The following is a 21,099-nucleotide window of genomic DNA, read 5'->3' as shown; positions in this document are numbered from 1 at the left end:
ACTTGTGCTCAAACACCATGGGTTCTCAGTGTTTCTGTATCTTGTAACAGCATGTTAGACTATATGAGCAGCCTGGAGAAAGAAGTGAAATTAGAGTATAAACACATCATGAACAGGATCAGCTTTGACAGAATCATTGCTTCCAAACCCCAGATGTTTTCTTATGTCACCCTGCCAGACAAAGAGGAGAAGGAAGCACCAGAGAAAGGTAGGGGTCACAGTGAAGCAGTTTGAATTCAGTGGAGTTACCTCTTGTCTTTGATAGGATTCGTGGTTTGCTGTAGGAACTCTGAGGTTCATGGTCATGATTAGAGCTCATAAGGGGCAGCAACAGGAGATTATGTGAGACTTTTGAGCGTGTCTCCTCTTTTTTAGGGTATATTTGCATGTTCATGTTACCTCACTAAAATACATTTGAACTCATCAGCTAAGCTGCAGTAATTCTGCAAGCGTACCCTTAATGGCACCAAATGTTTGGCAGTGTGATTAGCTTAGCACTGTGCTGGGGCTGACTGCCTTGCCTTTGCTGTGCCCAGCTGGCAAATGCCTCAGGTGTGGAAGAGGGCTCAGGCTCTTTTAGAGTCCCAAACAGGAGGAAAATGGCCCCAGTGAAAGACTAGGTGGGGGGAGGCATATTTTGTGCACTTCAATCTTCCAAAGGCTGGAAGGCCTTGAGGTAGTTCACAAGTGGCCTCTCACAGATGAGATGACTCAGCTGTGCCTTGAAGCCTCAGTAGGAAGTTTCTTCAGTTCCAATTTTCTTTCTCATGGAAACTTCATGAGCCAAAGCCTTGGGAAGGTCAGGCACCAAGACAGCACCTCAGCCCCTAATGGGAGGCTGTAGAAGGTCTCTGCTGCAGGGCAGAGACTCCCTCTTTCATCCAGCCCTCTGCTGAAGCTGCTACATGATAAGGCCTATGCATCAGAGCAGAGTCCTTTTCACAAGTGCTTCCCAAAGGGAGCTGTACTCTAAAAACAGAAGCTGGAATGGCTGTTGCACGCAATGACATTATTTTTTTTTTTTTGATGCTAGGGCTCGTCTCTATCCCAGACTATCCTTTTCATAAACAACAGAGAGAATTCAACTTTCTCTCACTCCTGACCAGTCCAGAAGTCATCCATCTCCTTGCACAGGTACAGGATGAGTGCAACAAGGCAGCTGTCATGTCTCTGTTTAACACAACCTTAACCAAAACTGTCACTCTGGAGGAATTTGAAAAGATCCAGACCGAGACCTTCACTCAGGTGAGCAGAAGAAGTGTGAGGGGTGACCGCATGGAGCAGCCAGCAGTGCTGTCAGTGTGTATTAGACAGATGCAGCAGCTGCAGATTGATTTTCTGGAAACTGATGAGCTGTTGAAGGAGACATCATGTTTGGGGCAGGGAGGAATTTGCATGTGCCTGTCAAATTTATTGGGGTGTGGGGAGAATGGGCTGAAAGAGTCATAGTCTCCTGGTTAGGATCAGCCAGTGCTGACCATGCTCTTAAGTCATGTGTTAAACAAGTGGCCATAAAGGGCTGCAGCCCCTCTTTCCTCCACCTGGTTTATATGCAGATATGAGTCCTGGTTGGCATTCAAAAGTTTCTCTTTTTTCCCCTTTTATTTCTTTTTCTTTATTTCCCCATCCATCCAGTTGCAAGGCACAAGATCCTTGATTCCCCCTGAAACACTCACGGGGGTAATGTTTTTCTACACTCTGTGTTCTTTATGTACTTAATTAAATTACTCTGCTTGCAATGCCAGCAGATAGAGTAGGACAAAAATTTGCAACTCTGTGGTAATGCCCACCAGAGGATCTTCATGTCCTCTGATTGAGGGCAGCACGTGGCACCCTGGATGTGGCCACACAGAGTAGGTTGCACACTAAATCAGTGGCAGAGAATGTGCTGGTCCTTCCCAGTCCCATGCTGTTTCAGCTTGGCAGTGTTGTCATCCACTCAGTGACTAAGGTTCTTTTATTACACACAAACAGCAAACTGCCTGTGGAGCAGAAGTGGTGGTATTTTTAATAAATTAAAATACTGCGAACTGCTGCTGCCCTTGGCGTCTTCTGCTCTTTCTTCTCACTTGTCAAGAGAAGACAGCATTCTGTCCTTTACGTGCTCATCCTACTGTCTACACAACTTTTTGTGAGGGACCCTGACACAGGCAGCTCCAGGGATACTGCTCTATAGAAAAGAGAACAAAAAGGAAACAGTGTGTATAAAACAGAGAATAAAGCACTCCCACTTTTTAATATCAGGCTTTCTTTTTGTGGGTCTTTTGTCAGTGAAGGAGATATATGACCAGGTTCAGATGCCACATGTGTGGGGAAGGGGGTTGAGAGCTACTTTTAGCTACCACAGCTCTGAGACAACAGTTTCCTTTCACAGCAGAGAAAGGTCCAGCAGCCCCAGTTAGCAGCTCACCTTGCCATAATGTTTTCCCATCAGCCCTCGGAGGATTACTCAGCGTGCTTTTTTCTTTGCCCTAGGTTCAGGAATTTCTTAAGGATACTTGGGTCGATACTGTAAAGATTGCGATTAAGAGCAGCCTTAGCAATGCAGGCAAATGGTTTGACCTGGAGCAGAGTGACTGGGATGCCTACCAGAGGTCCAAGCTGTGTAAGCTGATGGAGCGCATCAGATTCATGCTTCAGGACTCTCTGCGGTACCTGGTCCAGAGATCTCTCATCAGCTTCACCCAGTTTGTGCTGGATGCTTGCCAGAGTGTCCTGAATTGCTCAAAGGACATGAAATGGGGAAGTGACATCGCCATCAGTCCCTACATGTAAGAAAGAAAGAAAAATAAGGGATGGAAAGAGCAGAAAAGTATAGTGCTGTTGTCTTTTTAACTACTGTTTTGCAAGCAAGCTTTGCTCTGTATGGGGGCTTTAAGCTGGGCTGTTTTCCCTAATCCCCCACTTGACACGTTCACTGGAGTATGGAAGAAGGACAGGGAGCTGGCTGCTCTGTTAGTACAGCTTTCCAGCTGCAGCCCATCAGAACCAAGGTCTGCTGTTTTGATGTACTGTTCTACAGACCAGCCACCTCCAACATTCTTGCGGGAGCAAATTGTTACTGCTAGATTCTTTCTGGATGCCAGGAGGAAGAATATCAGGAGCATGGCTGCTTAATTTCATTCTTAGATGAAACCTCAGAATTAGAATCTAACCTGGGATCTCTGAAAAATACCAAATTTAGGTTATCACAGTGCCTAAAATTTTATTCCACTGGGTATTGATTTAAGGATTTTTGCTTTTTGTGGTGTTAAAGAAGGAACATTTAGAAATGGAAAGGCAGAAGAAAAGAAAAAAAAAAGCCCTGCCACCCATGAGGCCTCTTACCTTTAAGGCAGTGGAAGTCTTGACACTGACTTCAGCTGATCCTGAGCCGTGCTGGTCACATGCAAGATTGGGAAAATCTAATATAACTTCCAGAAGGTGCATTTTAGGAGTATATTGGAGATACTGAATGCCTAGTTTGAAGAGCACATGCGATTTTTCTGTAAAGCAGCTCCAGTTCTCAAGATAAGGTTATGACTTTTGGGGATCCTGATATGTCATGGTTGATGGTTCCTTCACCTATGATAGAAAAAGGTTCTCAAAGTCTTTAATGGTAAATTCAGAACACAGTGTTTTATATTTTCATCTGCATGAGACAGTCCTCTTATCCTCTGCTTTCCTTTCCTGTCCAGGAGGCATTTTAGTATCAGCACCAGAGCAATACAGTTGTGTATCGTTGTCTCAAAAAGCGTCCCTGTTCTTTCTTATCTCTGCCCACCACAGGCCTCAAGGGAATCCACTCTTTGTAACAAACATTAAGCTAGACAGCAGTGGCGTCCTCTACAGCCCCTCTGTGGAGAGCTTTGAGACATCCCTCATTGCTCTGTTCGACAGCGGAATCCTGGCGACTCACACTATCCCACAGCTGGAGCAGGTGAACACTTGTGCATCAACAGTGATACAGCTGTGCACGTGTCAGTGCATTGCAGCTCAGCACAGACACCCCTGAGCTCGTACTCAGGGAGAGGTGCAGAAGTGGGTACTTGGGAGTTCAGTTAAATTAATCTGGGTACAGCACTGTGCTCATGCAGTTCTGTTCTGATAGGATTTTGTCAGTCTCCCCAGCCTCATAGCTCTTTTGTCTGGTGGTTATTTCTGCTTTTGTGTTGCAGGTTCTATGGGCACATGGACACTCTGGTTGCCCTGAGTGCATGGTGGCTGGTAAAAGCAGACTCATAAAGGAAATAGTATTGTTTCCAATTCTGTCAGTTTGATGCAGGTCTCTTCTGCATATGCATCCTTCTGTCTGCTACTGTGAAAGCCCTGTCTCCTTAGATCCTCATTCTTTGGGGAGTGGGGCACATAAAACTGATAAAACAATTCCTGACACAGTGTAGAAGTGTGGACTGCAGGAGTTCCCAAAGGTGCCACCAGGGATTGCCTTTCCCCTCTCCTGAGGAGGCACAGTTAGCTCTGTTAGTCCTGAAAGACCTCTCTTCTTCCCCTTCCAGTATGTGTTGGAGAACATGGATATCACAGGCACCCACATGCTGAAATCAGTGGGTTTGCAAGAGCCAGAAGTGGAAGAGCTACGGGAGGCTCTGCGCTCTGCCATTCAGAAGACTGGGATCCCACTCGAAGCCTACGGCAAGAAATATGAGAAGTTCTTAGAGATAAATAACAATGACATCAAGTACTTCCTAAAGTAAGTGGCTTCTGACAAAACCCCTGTGACCCCAGTGACAAGCCTTTGTGGAAGCTGTTGTGTGGATGTTCATGAGAGTGTGGGGCCTGTTCTGAGACCACGTGCCTCAGATGTGAGATCAGGCCCCTGTCAGAGGCTGCCTTCAGTCATGGGTGACAGTCCATGCTTTTAGAGGACACTGGTGGTGGCACTGGGAATTTCTTCCTGTCTCTGACAGCAGTCACATTCCTGTCATGCTTGTCAGTATAATTGGAGATATTAATGGCCCTAAAAATGAATCATCCTGTTTGAGAATCCAGTTAGCATACTTGACTCTGACCTCCTTCATATAGTGTCTGCTCAGGCTGATAGCATTCTGTAGAATGTCTTCTTTTGTTTCAACTTCATTGTTTTCACTGCCAAAACTCCTTGCACCTATTCTGTCCTTTAGCCTCTGTTACTTTAAGGGACTTCTGTTTAGGTATTATGTTTTCTCCAAACAGTGGGAATGAAGCCCTTTTCTCTTTTCGTATTCCAGCTTAATCAATTTACAAATCCCATCTGACAAAGTCCTGTCTCTCCCCAGAACACACTGAAGTGCCTATCCTCCCCTGAAGTGCCTCCTGATGCTGTCCTGTTTACACCAGTGCTTCTATTTTGTCTCTCCCTCTCTTGTTGCCGTATTTCCTCTTTCATCTCTTTTTTCTACTCCTTTTCTGCAGCTAAAATACTTCGTGCTCTTATTCCACTCCACATCTATTGTGTAAATGTATGCCTCATTAATTTCATGTCTTGATCCTTTGAGTGGACACAAACAGCCTGGATGCTCAAATATTCTCAAATATTAAGGTCTACACTGCCATTTTTTTGTTGGTGTTTTAATTTACAGAGACTATCAAGAGCAATTTCCACCTACCCAGGAGGTGATGAAGATAGTAAGCACGTACTTGTCTGAAAAGGAGACCCTGGACCACCTTCTACCTAGTTCTATTATCATTGGCCCCTTTCAAGTCAGGATAGAACATATTAGGCATGATCTGTCTGACAAACACAAAGCACTTGCCACTGCCATGTTGGACATGCTGGCTAAAACCCTCCATTCTCAGGTGCAGAAAGTAAGTTACCTGGTTCAGTGGATTATCTGTCTGTGTCTTGTCTTGTCCTTCTGCTTTTGAAGTTGCTGTGTTTTTGTGAAATGGCCAAAAGGCCGCATTAATGAGGATATTTTAAAGATCTCACTGGGGTGATTATTTAAAATTAAAATTATAGGGGATATATGCAAACTCAACCAAATCAAGTATTAAATATACTTAAGAAATTACATGCCTGAAAGCTGTACCTCATGAGATGAATTCTTCAAGACCTTGCCATCTTACAAAAGTGTGTTGGTGGATTGAAAAGATCTGTCTAGTAGACAACTGGAAAGTCCTTTTGCTTGCTCTGAGGATAACTGGAATGTAGGCAATTGCCTCTGCCAGCTGGTTGTCTAAATCTGTTATTATCATCATTTCCACTACATACCTGCAGTTCCTCTTCCTCGTCTTTTGGCAGTCTCATTCAGTTTGAGCTCAAATGAGATGGATGGGAAAAGACTGTGAAAAGAAAAACCAGAACAGGGCGGTGTACTCATCACTTAGACCACCTTCAGAATGGGAAGTGGGTGGATCATGGCAGGTTTTCCAGTTTGCCTATTAGCAATTGGTGACTTTTTGATGGTCTTTGCTGGGTCCTGCTGCAGATCTGTGAGGCATATGAAACGGTCAGCGTCAAAATGCATGAGAAACCAAAGAACATCGAGGAGCTGACCGAGCTGCGGGACTGGCTGAAGGGAGTGCCCGAGCAGCTGGCAGTGCAGCAGGTAGGGCAGGCTCTCCTTTGGACAGGGACTTCAAGGGAAGTGAGGAGGAAATTTGTCAATGTAATGTGTGGTGTCTCAGAAGCAGAACTCCATTTTTTTTACTTGCACGTCTTTGCGTGCAATGCCACGAGATTCCTGGCTTTGTATTTTTATAATTCCTAAGATTTGTATTTTTAAATACACATATCACAAATTTAAATATCTTTGCAAAACAAAATAGAAGTTAAAAATCTTGCCTAAAACACTTACATGTGCATTTTGCTGCCTTCATGATCCATTCTGCATTTGTATACTGAACAGCTATCTTCTAAAAATGAATGCTGTTTTCCGGAAAATCTTTCTGTTACCCAGTGCTCAAATTGCTGTTAATATATTTTTTCTAATAGGACATTTCAGTACCGAGTTATTTCAAAGTTATTTGAAGTGTAAGTCTTTTCCTAGCTGAACAAATGGGGAACAAAGGCATCAAGCTGTAAGCTGACTTGTCTATGCCAATGAGGGAACCTGGAGGATAACCTGAAACACTCGATTTCTGTCCAGCACTTTATCCACTAGGTCACACTTCTTTTCATTCCCATAGAACAGAGGGTGATGATGGCACGATCATTCACAGAACAAGGGGTTGTAAATCCATTCCCACTGTTCACACAGCACAGAAGCAGCCCACATCACATTAAGCTTGTGTGACTAACGCTCTTCAAAGGCACCTCATGAAAATGAGGTGTACACCAGAGACTTGGAATCAGCATGGTCTAAAGGTGTCTACTTTTTGTCTCTTTCTCTCACCCTGTGCAGCAACTGATTGAGGAAGTCATGGAAGATTACAAGGTCATGGACGACTTCCTTTACAGTCTTACTGAAGAAGATTTCACCGACAAGTGAGCACAAGGCATTTCTCCCACCGTCAAAGTGGGACTCTTTGCAGCAATTACCATTCTCAGTGCTTCAGGGGCCATGTGTCTATCAAGGGCTCCTGCAGAACTTCTAAGTGTCTCTCAGGCTATATGAGCACTGAATTCTTGAAATGAAGTTCGTAGACAAGAAGTGTGAGTTCATGCTGCCTTCTGGCCTGGGGCAAGGCAAACTGGTAGCTATTAACCTGTTTAACATAGTAAAGCCCTTTCCTCTGGGTGGTTTTTTTTTTTGGATTTTGGGGTTTTTTTGAGATACTTGCAAGGTCTCAAAGTGTGCGGTTTAGTCTGTGTCTGAAACTAAATGAACACTTCTAAGGTAGAAACACTCCTAGGGTTTTCTTAGGACTAGGAAAGAATCTGAACCCTTATTATTACTGCAGTTCTTCTCCAAGCAGCCTCCTCTTAGTTTTGTTATTCAGAATGTGGCCTGACTATGCCCCAATAGCAGTGTCAGCTCACAAACACAGCTACAAGGCTCTAAAGTTTGCTCAGCCCGGGAAGCACTTCTCTTATGACATGTACTTGGTCCTGTATGTCTGCAACCTGACTGAGTCTCTGCAGAGTGCTGCTGAAACTAGAAACGTGGGGTGCAAGGTGCAAAAACCCCACAGAAGCTGCAGGAAAGCAGCTCAGCCCCAGGCCAGCTTGGAGCAGGCGTGGCTGTATTCCTGCTGCCCAGATCTGCCGCAGGCAGGACCAGTAGGAGATGGCTGCATCCCCAGGTGCTGGGAGGGGTGTGACCTCCAGTGTAATGTGCAAACCTTGTACCTGGCATTGCACACAGGCTGAGGGTCCAAATGGAGGCAGTAATAGGTGGGCTATGGCTGAGCAAGAACTGAGAAACCTGCCTGGGCATGAGTAGCCACTTTGTGCAGCCTCTCCTGGATCTACAACGCTCTCCCAAGGGCACGCTGCAGAATCCTGGGCTTCCCTGCATCTGGGTTATGCTGGCCCCTCACTGCCCTGATTAACAGGAGACTGGCTTTTTTAGTAGCCCTGAAAAGCCATAAGCCAAGAGTCTGACCCCATTTTTTTTTCAGCTCCTTGCAAATACATTCAAAGACAGACATTCCCTCTGGATGCCAACTGTTATTTTGCTGTCTCCTAGCTTTTCAGCAATGTAGTGGATTTGTTCCTTTTAAAAAGGCCCTCCACTTCTCCCCAGCTCTCTCCAGCTGAATAGCCTAGTCACAAGGACTGCATATCAACAAGACAAGCTGGAAAAAAATGTTTTGTTGAAAGCACATGTGTTTCTGTTGTTGTAAAGCTTCCTTGTTTGGTGGGATTTCGCTTTCTCATTCTGTTATTTTCAGCATTTCAAACATATGCTCAAAAAGCTTGTCTCTTTCTCCTATTTTTTTTCCCTGTTTGTTTTCTTGTATCATGTGAATGCAGGTGGACTGCCAGTTACTGGCCAGTGAAAATGTCTATGGACTCAGAGGCCATTCGGCTCCAGCACATTGAGGATGAAGAAAGATTTCGCAAAATGCAGATTTTGGATCAGAAGGCATTTCAAGACAAAATGGATGAAATGCAGGTATTAAGCCCCTGACAATGAACTGTCCATAGAAGGGGGTCTTGAAGCTCTTGTGGTCAGCCAGGTGGGAAACTTTCAGATGAGATTTTACTCAGATGAATTTCAAGGTGAATGTGTTGTTAGACCAAATATTAACACACCCTCCCTTGGTTTTTTGTTGGCTTTTGATTAAGACTTTCCATTTTGTGTGAAAGACAATACTCTGCAGAAATACTCATTTTTCATTGAGAAGGTGTTTATACAGTGTTCCAATTCTTGGTGCTCGGGCAACGCTGGCACCTCCTTTTTCTTTCTTGTGTACTCAGTTCCCTGCAGAGCATGTCCTATGGTGCGCTGCCATCAAGGGGGAAAATACAGCATTCAGCCATGGAACTCATCTTGTGGGAAAAGACCCTGAAATAATTGCAGAGTTTTGGAACTGAGATACATCTGGTGTCTGCTAAAACAGTCTGAATTTTATTTTTTCCTCAGAAACTCTTAAATTCAGGGGAAAAAAGCCATTTTAGAAAGGTGTAATCATTGACCTAGATTATCTTGGAAACAGGTTCCCAAAATGATAATACCCCAACACTGGATCAAAAAACCCAAGCAAATAAAAACCAAACCCACACAAAATACCAGAACAAAATCCAAACCAAACAAACCAACCCAAGTCACCAAAACAAAACACAAAATTTATTAGAGAAGCTGTAGATATGTGTTGTTAAACAATTTTTGGAAACAAGCTGAGTGACTAGTAGAGCTATCATTTGCACTTTACTGACTCTGTAGCAAATAACAGTATAAATTCAGCATCAAATTTAAGCACAGATTATTGTTCCTATTCCTTGGGGGTTAACTATTGTCACAAAGAAGACAAGCAGCTGGTCATCACATTTGCAGTTTCCTCCACCTGACCAGTGGTTATTGCTCCTCCTCACCACTTTCACCATGGTCTGAACAGAAGTTGAATTGGTTTGGGGCGAGGGGAAATCGTGAGCATAAAAATCTTGCCTTTGAATGTAACAAAGAGCACACCAGGAAGCTGAGATCTCTAGAAGCAGCACTCAGCTTCAGAGTCCCAACTTAGGCTGCCTTTTCTCTTCCAGCTGACTGTAGGTGGATTTTCTGTCCAGTCAGACGTTAACCAAGCCCATGAGCTGGCTGACGATGCAAGGGGTGTCCAGAAGAAGCTGAAGGAGCTTCAGGAAATGGCAGTTCTCTACAACAACAGGGAAAGACTCTTTGGCATGAAAGTTAGTGATGTAAGTGTCAGGTCCTGTACCCACAGGACTCTGGTCTTTGTTGGGATTTCTAGGTGGTAGGTAGAGCAAATAATGAGATATAGTTCCTCAGGAAGGAATCCTTCATGCTGTTTTGGTTTATCTGGGGAACTGCTCCTCAGTCCTGTAGAATGACTACACTGCTTCATCACTCCACTGGGCTGCAGAGGAGCTGATCCCAGGTGAACGTGGAAGGATGCTCAGGGTCTGGTATTTCCACTTCTGTGAGAGACTTTGGATACCCACAGTGAGATCTGAGGGATGTTCGTGAGGAGGAATTGGTTAAGGAAGGTCTTGAAGCAGCAGCTAGGATGCATCCATTTCTCTAAGGCTGTTGCTGCAGGTCTATAGGTGTGAATGCAAGTGGTTGCATAGTGAGTGCTGGCAGCTGGCGGGGCTTGGAGCATGGTGTTCTCCTAAGGCAACAGTTTATATAGTTGCAAACACTCATTTTGCTTGTAGCTGCTCAGCTGCCAATGAGTCATTGTCATCCACATCCAGCCAAGTCTGGCTGCAGACCAGAAGTGGAGTTCACATGATGATCCTTTCCTACCGTTCAGTCTGTGATTACTTCTCCTTCCCTGTAAGGAGCCAAGTTCTGATATGATGTGTGGTGTGAGCTTTCACTGATTGTCACACCTATTGTGTGGCCTGTCGGTCAAAATCTCCTCATTCTGCAGGAGAGCTTTGTAGAGGCAAGTGGAGAGTATGCTTCCCATGCCACATGCACGGTGCAGGCACAGTTCCACTGGATGTATGTTGGCCTGAATGTGTCAAGGCCAGCTCTGCTGGTTGCTGTCCCATGGAATACATATTGTTGGCCCTGGAGAAGGTAGTTTGATATATCCTCTTGGAATACGTGTTTTATCATTGCTGGCTTCTGATTCAAAGAAGAGGTGGGCTTTTTTGGCCTTTTGACACGTAAGCTGTCATTTGGAGGTGAATACACTCGTTGCTTATGTTGTTTTTAATCTCTTTCCAAAGTACAGTGGGCTGTCCAAGATGCTTAAGGAGTTCCAGCCATACTATGATCTCTGGACAACGGTGTCAGACTGGATAAAGTGGAATGAGAGCTGGATGAATGATTCTCTCCTTAAAATTGAGGCAGAGGAGCTAGAAAAGAATGTCAATGACTCTGTTAAGACAATGCAGAGATGTGTGAAGCAGTTCAAGGATTCACCAGGTAGATGCACAGTCTGGGGAAAGGAAGTTCGTGCACATCAGCATTTTGATGTGAGGAATGTCACAGAGTGCTCTAAACAGGGATTGTCGGGATGTCACGTGTGTATTAGAGACAGCTGGGAAAATGCTAGCAAAGTTATTTTCCACTTTTTTTTTCCTGAGACTATGATGATTCACATCTAGATACTAGTTAGATGCTTGAAGTACCAGTTTGGCATGGAAACTACCAGGCTGCAAATCCCTTTTATGCCTAATTCCCACTGAAATAAAAGCCACCCTCTGATGCTGCAGTTAGTATTCACTCATATATATATATATATATATATATATATATATAAAAATTGCAATAATCCAGGCTAGTCACAGAGAGTTACTATGTAGCCCACTGGCTAGACATGTGGGCTTGAGCCCTCATGTAAGTCAGGCAGCAAGGGAACTTGAATCTGGGTCTTGCAGGTGCTGTTTTCTTGGCCAGTCTTATTTTCTTTATTGGCCAATGCATTTAATGGAAAGCCAGAAGAGGTCTTGATTTTGTTATGAATAAAATGAAATTGCAAAATCTGGTAATGATCTCTGCAATATAATAACAATTTCCCTTCTTGCCTGAATGTGTATGAAATTTAGATGATTGCACTCAGCCCTTGCAATTCACATGAAGGTCTTTTGACCATTTCTCCTAATAAAGCTGAAATTGAGACTTCAGTTGTAGCTTAACTTGCCATTCCCTGATTCTCAGAGATGTGTTGGTCATTCTTTAAAGCTAATTCTAAAATCTCCTGCCAGATGGCTTAGATTGAAATACATTTTGCTGTGGGTGATTTTTGATTCATCCTTTTTAACTTGAACTTGCTCTTAAACAATGCCATGAATCAGCCCCAATGGAGGAGGTGATGAGTGGATGCATGAGTAACTATGAATCATTATGATAAACAGAAATACTAAGAATACCTGCTTATGTTCATTGCAATATTCTCTGGTACCTGGTAATACATTTGTTTTGTCCTTGAGTCTGATTTGCGTTTGCATATCCCCAGCAGGGAGCATGAGGTGGTCACATCCTTTCTTTGAGCAAGCAGTGCAACCATGCAGGGTGCAATAAAAGGAGGCACATGCTGTAGCCAGATTTTGGAAAGGAAGCAAGTCCCATGTTCTTGACCTACCCGTTGTTTTATTCACAGTAGCAGAAGCTGAAAAAAGGGTAGGATGTGAACAGTGCAGAGACTTTCTAGGATGTCTCCAGAGAAAAACGCCCTTTCCCTCACTTTGTCATTCCTGTGAGGAAGAAGTACATTTGTTTCTAGCATGGCTGTAGGCTGGCAGGGCCTGTCCTGCACACTTTCCATTTCCAGAGCTGTCTGGGATCCCAGCCTGCTTCTAGCTCCTTAGTGTCCATCTTCAATTGAGGATGATGGGAGCTGTGGTGTGAGACAACTTTAACTGCAGTCTTGTTAAGGAGTGAATATCTTGAAATGATGACTGGAACTTCTGAAATATTCACTGGCAGATGATCATGCTTCAGTCCATGTCAAGGAGTTAAATTTGTCTGCTTCTCTTCTTCTGGTGAGCTCTAGCCTAAGCCACACTTCTGCTTAGCATGGGCTTGCCTGTAACAGGCTTTTGATAACAGACAGGTCTGCTTCTGGGAGCAGGCTTGAATCCTGGCTTAGTGGCCCTATAGAGAGAGCCTTCATATCCTCCTTACTTCAACCAGCATTTCCCGTTGCTCTCTCCTGCTGCTTATCTACCCCATAGCACATGACTACATGCACATCAGGTTTAGACAGCACCTAGAAGTTCCTTAAGGCAACTTCCTCACACAGTGTTATCACTGATGTTGTTCTGTTTTCTCCCTGAAAGACTGCCAGAGTGTCGCCATGGAGTTTCGAGACAAGATGGACGATTTCAAACAATACGTGCCCTTAATTCAAGGGCTGCGCAATCCCGGGATGAGGAGCCGGCACTGGGAGATGCTGTCGAGCCAGATTAAGGCTGATGTCGAGCTGGAACCCAGCATGACATTTGGTCACTGCTTGGAATTGAACCTGCAGGACCACATGGAGAGTATTCTCAAAGTAGCTGAGACAGCCAGCAAGGAATACGCCATCGAAAGTGTGAGCGGAGAGGGCTTGCTGTGTCTCTGCTTGCTTCTCAAATAGGTTCCTGTTGAGCAGGCAGTCATTGCCTTGGATGGTGTTCCTGTTGTCCCAGAGCATTAGACACATTGTGCAGCACAAATGAAAATGAGGAATGCTGTCCTTGCAGAAGGGAGCAATGGCCACACAACTGGGTTGACACCCTAGAAGAACTTATTCTATCTTGTGCAGAATTTCACTTGGGATTAACAGCACTGCTTTATGGTCACCTTGATTCACTGCTTGGGTCTCACTCCTCACTATGGGATTAGTGACTGGTTAAGTTAAAATAAATTGATTTTCTGCACTCTGCCATTCAAATGTTATGTCAGGGGGATTAGCTGTGACTGGAAACAGAGATGGCAAATCCTTTAAACCAGTAAACGTGCAGGGAAAACTTTCTAGCTCTGGAGATCCATAGGTTAGATGGTCTTTCAGCTTCAGTTCATCAGTTCAGATGTGATCTAAGATGGTCTTGACCTTCTGGCAGCTCTTGTTCTCTGAAATCTCAGGCAAGTTCCCAATGGATAGTTCCCCTTTTGACCAAGCTGTCATTAATCATAGTCATTAATAAGCCCTTTGCTGGCAGCCTCTGTGCATCTAGAGCATAAACAGGCCTGGAGGTAAAATTGCCATTTTTTTCCCTCAAGGTGTTTGTTTCAGCACTGGTGTTGAGGTGTTGAACCTGTGGGCAAGGCAGAGGAAATGTGCTGTTGCTGACTGTGTCATGCATAAAATACACAGCTGCAATTTCCAGTGGAATCTAAGGGCAAAATCTGTCATTTTCTAGAGAGTGGCATTAAGAGAGTTGTGGAAGCTGAGATAACCATTTGCACAGCTTGTATCTGAAAATTAAATTGTTTGTCCCTCTGTTCCAGGCACTCAACAAGGTAGAGAATGAATGGAAATCTGTTGCATTCATTGTGACGCTTTACAAAGACACAAATACCTATGTTCTGAAAAGCACCGATGACATTTCTCAGCTCCTAGATGATCATATTGTCCTGGTTCAGAGCATGTCTTTCTCACCCTTCAAGAAACCTTTTGAGGAAAGGATGAACTTGTGGGAAAACAAGCTGAAGATGACACAGGTACTGGTTTTTACCCACCACACACGGGTGGTGAAGGCAGGCAGCTGGGCTGGGCTGCCATGTTTGAACGTGGACTGTGCAGTTGCTGCTAGGGAACTGGAAGGACAGTTATCAAGAGAGTATCAGTCTTTAGTGAAGAATAGGGCCTGTGAAAGCCCTTTGACTCTAGGAAAGTAATGCAGCCCTTTTGCTGCCTATTGTGACATGTTTTGGTGGACCCAGAACTCGCCCATTGCTGTGAATAATGTTGCTGGTCTCTCTAATCATACTGTACTAAGTGGACCTCACAGATTCTTACATACCCTGTGAAATCCACACTAATCTTTCGCATCTCAGTGTAGGAAAGCACATGGAAGACTGCTGTTTAAGCAGAATCTGGCAGACTGTGCCAGCACTTGCTCATCAAACCAGGAACACCCAGCAGGACTCTGACAGCAAAATAGCAGTGCTGCAGGAGAAAAGTTCCAAAACTTTTGGAAAGGGGAGTGCTAGGAAGTTGTTAATTACTTGGAAAGGAAATTCCAGCTCCTGACCCTCTAGGTAGAGTTTTAAAGTGTGGAAGGTCTAAGTGCAGCATCACCTTTTTTTTTTTCTTCCTCGTATTTTTAAACCCGTTCTGGTGCACAGTTTGAATGGTTTTGTTGAACAGGTTCATAGCATGGTGTCCTAATACGCTTTTCTTGCTTCCCACTAGGATGTCCTAGAGGAGTGGCTGAACTGTCAGCGCTCTTGGCTCTACTTGGAGCCAATCTTTAGATCAGAGGATATCAAAAGACAGCTCCCAGTGGAAAGCCAGCGCTACAACACCGTGGATAAGGATTGGAGGCATGTCATGAAGAATGCTAATGCAAACCCTGAGGTATGTGCCTTGATGAAAGCCAGTGCAGGTATCTCAAACACCTTGGAGCTGTGCTCACACAAGGATTGTGTCTTTGAGTCATTGTTTTCATAACGGTGTGGACATGAGCAGCACTGTATAAACCATGTAGCCTTGTCCAGGGCATTGTGCTGGGTTTCTTCTCTTGGAACTTGGCTTTTTGTTCTGGTGTCTGAAAGGACAGAGTAGTCACCCTGCAGTGCCTTCCACCCCACCAGGTGCCTCCTCCTCAACACACAGACTCCCTGCCTCCTATGACTTTTGTAACCTGCTGTGGTTGTAATCCATAAGGTAACTCCTTCAATTCCTCCTCAAGACTGACTCTCTGAGTTTTTTAGAACCATTGTTTTTGCCTATTTTTGTGTCCTGGTAGCAGTGCTCTGCTCTCTTCTGTTCTCCAGTCTCTACTTGCCTGGACTCCTTCACCACTTGTGTTCCATATTACAAATGTTGGTATTTAGGGGAACCCAGAAATGTGCTTGTCTCCATAAGGGCTGTTTACCCTCCTTGCCCACAAAGCTTACGCCTCTCCAGATCCCTGAGAATTCCTGCAAATGAGTCATTTAAATTCTATCAGTAACATCACTGGGCGACCCAATTATCTCCATTGCCTTATCTCCCACATGCTCAGGATACTGATGCTTCCTCTGGATTACACATTCTGTTTTAGGTGATTTCTTTGTGCCCTGATCCAGAGCTACTGGAGAAGCTGCAAAATTGTAATAAACTACTTGAACTTGTGCAGAAAGGGCTGAGTGAATATCTGGAGACAAAGAGAGCTGCTTTTCCCAGGTAACCCCAAATTTCACTGGGCGAGATCACACTCCCTGGTTCAGAAAATGTGAAAGGGGAGGCTCACTGCAGTTCATTCTGCCAAGAAAGAGCAAAACCATCTAAGCTTAGGATTTATTCATGGCCTGCAAACATAAGCCAAGCTGTGCCTTTCAATGCTGCCATCTGATGGGGAGAAAACAGGCGCACACAAGTGTGGTGAGTTAAGGACAGTCTGGTAGCATCGTTGCATATCTGTGCCTCAGGATTTGTGTAGAAAGGGTGGGGTAAAATGAAAGCCTCCAAGTAACTTTGTCTCTAATTCCTGAAGGAAGATTTCTCTTTGATCCTCATTTAAACCCTCTTTGCTTGGAAGTAACTGACTTCTGCAGAAGGAGAAGTCTGTCTCTGCAGAAAGGGAGATGGCTGGATGGTGGCTGCTCATCTACACAAATACAAAGAGATCAGTGAGCAGTCAGAAGCAGTGTGTTTAGCAAAAGGCTTGTTCCCTATCACACCAGAACTTAGCCCTTGCTGCTGCAATAAACAGAGCCTCCTCATGCCTCCCTCTGTGTTTGTAGGTTCTACTTCCTTTCAGATGATGAGCTGCTGGAAATCCTGTCTCAGACAAAAGACCCCACTGCTGTACAACCTCACCTCCACAAGTGCTTTGAGAACATTGCACGGGTAGGCAAAGCAAGCACATGAGTGGCTTGGCCCACCTTTGGAAAGCTGTGTCATGGGAACTTGGGGGCATTCTGAGGTCTGGAGGAATGTTCACATTCTGCTGTATGGAAATGTATCTCCTGGGAATCTGTAATTGTATGTAGGCATTGCAAGGTGCTGCCTGTCCTGAAGTGGGATTCCAGCAACCTCACTTTAGACATTTCAAAGCCAGGCATCTGCCCATGAACTGGGTACCCTTCATTATCCTTCAGACAGTGGTGGGGAAATAGGCATCTGAAAAGGGTGACTTAGGGAAATCCACTTAGATATACATCCTAGGAGGAGAGGACACTCCCTCTGGAGATGTGTGTCCATCCGACCATGAAGGCCAAGAGAAATAGCTCTGACTTAGCTGTCTACTCACAGGCACCTGGTTAGGATGGAATCCCACTACTGCTGACAGCCCCAGAAGGGGCAAGGATGGAGCAAGCCTGAGTTGAATTAAGTTTCTGCCTTCATCCCTACTTAGGAACTGGAGTTAACCTGGCTATTTTTCCTCTTTGTTATTCCTAATAGACTTCAGACTCCATAGCTAGTCACAGCTCGAACCACCACAATACTCAGACAGTAAAACCAATCTCCTAGTCATTAGTTTGGAAAAATAGAAAGGAAATTGGACTGGAAACCTGGTGCAAAGCCATTGGAATAAATAAGGGGACTTCCAGTGATATGCTGGGGCATCAAAGAAGCTGTTAAAATTTTACTTTTAAAGCCAGGCACTGTGACATCAAGGGAAATGATTTGAATCTGAAGAATTGAGCGGGAGTCAAGGGTCTGAATCCTAGACAGGCGATGAGAAATGTTCATCCCAGCTATAATTTGATTTGCTTCACTCAATTCACACAAGCGATGCGAATCTCTTGTTTTCATACAATCATTTTCCATTATTTGGAGAGGTCATTTTGCACGTCTGTCGCACACTTTATTATCACTACTGGCAACCAAGTTTGGCACCAGGATTATAATGAGCAAACACTGGTATAGGTTGGCTGTCCTCCAGGGGCAGGAAGGCAGGGATAGAAAGGAAATCCTCCACTCACATCTCCTGTTGTGCTTCTTCCATTAGCTGATGTTCCAGGAAGACCTACAGATCACGCACATGTACTCTGGTGAAGGAGAAGAGGTGAAGCTGTTTACTCCCATCTATCCCAGTGAGAATGTGGAGGACTGGCTGCTGGAAGTGGAGAAATCCATGAAGGCCAGTGTTCGGGACAACATAGAAAAATCAATTGGTGTTTATCCAGAGGTAAGTTTTATCATAGACTGGCAGGTCTCTGGTGTGTTAGTTCCAGGCTTGCCATAGAGGTCACCAGAGATGGGGCTGATGACCTTGGGATGTATTCTACTAGAATAGTCTATTCTATTCTGCTTTCAAAATACAGCCTTTCATCCAGTTGTGTGCCTGTAAGTGCAGAATGGGCAGCTGAGCAAGAAGCAAATGGTGCAGCAGAATGCAAACCCTGCACACTCCCTCACAGTTTCCCTGTAGCAGAGAACAACCCTGTATGAATCCATATCTGTTCATCTCTCCAGACTACTTCCTCTTTGTAAGGATCTTCTGCCTCAGCTCTCATGTCTCACACAGTGTGCTAGGGGCTGGTGAAAGTAATCAAGGCACATGAACTGTTGGTTTCACTCAGTGCATAGGGGATGCATCTTAGTTCTGGTTTCTGTATAAAAGCTATGCTGGTGTAAAATTGAAATTTCTGATCTAGGGAGGAAGAAAGGCTGAAAAAATAAAGAGGTCTTGGATATTTCTGCTACTTTTTTTTTAAATTCAGACTGAAAATTTGAAAATAGGTAAGTTAGAACAGGCCAGAGGAGGGGAAACATTCTTTTGGGTCTCACAGATTCCTGCTCTTCAGCTGCTACTGGCTATGTGTAACTGGTTACTGCAGGTGGCATACTGGAGAGAAGGTACCTGCTGTACTCTGTGGCCAGAGAACCTGTGCCTGAAGATTTCTTCTCAGCAAGTGGAGGGGGAAAAAAGGGAAAGCCTCTTGCATGAGAATTCTGTGCTTATTTGTTAATCATGCATCTCAGAGCAAGAGGACATAGAAATAAATAAATAAATAAATAAATAAATGTCTCACCACCTTTTTTCCACCCTTTCTCACACCTGTTTTTTTCTATTTTAAGACTCCACGTACCACATGGGTTTTGCAATGGCCTGGCCAAGTGGTCATTGCTGGCTGCCAGATTTTCTGGACAAAGGAAGTGTCTGAAGCTCTGGAAGCTGGAGATTTGTCCAGCAGGCTTTACCCACAGCTGAGTGCTCAGGTATGAAAATGAATGGAAGGGTGAGATTTTGCCAGATGGAGACTTTTCAGTCCTCAGACCTCAGACAGGTTATAAATACAGCCAGGACAATACTGGTGGGGAAACAGAGACACATTCTTGCATAGCACTGTTCAGGTGAAAAAACAGGTTATCTTCTTAATCATTAGGATATTTGTCATAATAAACCTCAAATATACAGGACTGATAATATGATCACCACCTGAACATTATAACAAGGTGAAAGATAACTTCTCCAGGGTTACCCAAGAAGCCAAAGGTGAAGAACTGAAGTGATGGACAGTGGCAGAAACTGCATCCTTCATATCAGTTCTGTGCATGTAATCACACCTGATACCTGAGAGTTATTAGCTTGGGACTTCATGGTGGCTTAACTCTTTCCTTTCACCTGAACATGGTAGTGGTTTAGGCAAAACTCAGCTCTGAGCCAGTCATGAATAGGATTTGCTTTCTGAGCAACCATTTGTACTTCTGACAAGAGAAGAGGCAGAAGTTGCCTGAGCACAGCCTGTCATCTGAGACTTAGCATGCCCTGAGTTTGATTGCATTGTGTTGGTATAGAATGGATTGCTTCAGGGTACTTTCCTTTCCTTCCCCAGCTGGGAGATTTGGTGGCCCTGGTCCGTGGGAGACTGTCCAAGATGCAGCGAGCAGTGTTGTCAGCTCTTATTGTGATCGAGGTCCATGCCAAGGATGTTGCAGCAAAGCTGGTTGAGGAGAATGTAACGAGCATGAACGATTTTGAGTGGATCTCCCAGCTCAGGTTAGAGAGCACAGCTGTTGAACCTCACCTGGCCTCCCTGGCCAGTCTCCATTCTCCTTGCCCATCAACTGTGTCCATGACAGATGGAAACAGGAGTTTGAGATGGATCTAGTTTTGATGGCATCTTCTTTGGCAATATGGACTAACCCATACAATGACGTTTCACTGTGAAAAGCCATGTTTCTTGCCCAAGGGGTGCAATGCTTGATCCCAGGTCCTGTGAGAACTCCTGTCCACCCTGCTGTGTTACCTTATCCTTTCTGCTCTTGAGAGGGAAATCCCTTAACATGCAGGTCTCCAAACCTGCAGGCTATAATCTCGTGAGCTGCTGTTTTGTCTGCCAGGCAGTGTTTATCTTTCTGATGTCATGTTCACTCATCATTAGATACTACTGGACGAGGGGAGACCTGTACATCAGAGCAGTCAATGCTGAGTTTATCTATGGCTATGAGTATCTGGGGAACACTGGCCGTCTGGTTATCACTCCCCTCACTGACAGGTAAAGACATTGTTTTCTGGGTAATAAATGCACCTTTTTTCCCTTTATTTTTTTTTCTTCTGGATGAACAGGATTAAACCAAGGATCTAACCATGCAGGTCTTACAGCTTAATATATGTAAATAGAATCCATTTGTACAGTAAAGGACTACCTGAGACGAGTGCACAGGAGCACCCTGACATTGGTTGCAACTGTGTTCCTAGTGATCAGTGCTCAGACTGATTGCTTTCACTCTCCTAATTCTGAATGTAGTGCTCTGACTCATATAAAATGCCTACCTGATAGCTAAGGAGCTCTTCTAGAAACCAGAAGGTAGCAGCTAGTACTCTAGAATATGCAGCAGAAATAATAGTTTTACCCTTTTGTAACTGTCCTTTTTCCAGAGAATGAATGTGTAGCCAGTGGCAGAAGGATTTATCCATGCAGGCCCCCATGAATACTAATCAAGGCCACATAGCTCTAACTCCTTTGCAGAATGCTGCATATCTAAGCAGTTTTGTAGAATAATGAATGATGGATT

The 21,099-nt window shown here is 44.4% G+C and overlaps 1 protein-coding gene across 1 annotated transcript in view; it reads left to right on the top strand.

Annotated features, from left to right (window-relative positions):
- DNAH1 (dynein axonemal heavy chain 1) overlaps positions 1–21,099 on the top strand; it is a 71,332-nt gene that overhangs the window by 12,353 nt on the left and 37,880 nt on the right. Inside the window, exons 8-27 of the mRNA XM_032121177.1 lie at positions 51–208; positions 1,034–1,245; positions 2,476–2,771; positions 3,769–3,919; positions 4,497–4,690; positions 5,559–5,784; positions 6,408–6,527; positions 7,323–7,405; positions 8,837–8,978; positions 10,067–10,222; positions 11,225–11,423; positions 13,280–13,533; positions 14,433–14,645; positions 15,340–15,504; positions 16,193–16,314; positions 16,875–16,980; positions 18,086–18,265; positions 19,159–19,299; positions 19,917–20,080; positions 20,466–20,579. Coding sequence (XP_031977068.1) covers positions 51–208; positions 1,034–1,245; positions 2,476–2,771; positions 3,769–3,919; positions 4,497–4,690; positions 5,559–5,784; positions 6,408–6,527; positions 7,323–7,405; positions 8,837–8,978; positions 10,067–10,222; positions 11,225–11,423; positions 13,280–13,533; positions 14,433–14,645; positions 15,340–15,504; positions 16,193–16,314; positions 16,875–16,980; positions 18,086–18,265; positions 19,159–19,299; positions 19,917–20,080; positions 20,466–20,579 — 3,396 coding nt within the window. The remainder of the gene's footprint in view (positions 1–50; positions 209–1,033; positions 1,246–2,475; positions 2,772–3,768; positions 3,920–4,496; positions 4,691–5,558; positions 5,785–6,407; positions 6,528–7,322; positions 7,406–8,836; positions 8,979–10,066; positions 10,223–11,224; positions 11,424–13,279; positions 13,534–14,432; positions 14,646–15,339; positions 15,505–16,192; positions 16,315–16,874; positions 16,981–18,085; positions 18,266–19,158; positions 19,300–19,916; positions 20,081–20,465; positions 20,580–21,099) is intronic.

The sequence above is a fragment of the Corvus moneduloides genome, chromosome 11 (genome assembly GCF_009650955.1).
Source record: "Corvus moneduloides isolate bCorMon1 chromosome 11, bCorMon1.pri, whole genome shotgun sequence".
In the NCBI taxonomy this organism is placed as follows: Eukaryota; Metazoa; Chordata; class Aves; order Passeriformes; family Corvidae; genus Corvus; species Corvus moneduloides.
This window is presented reverse-complemented; position numbering and strand designations above follow the sequence as displayed.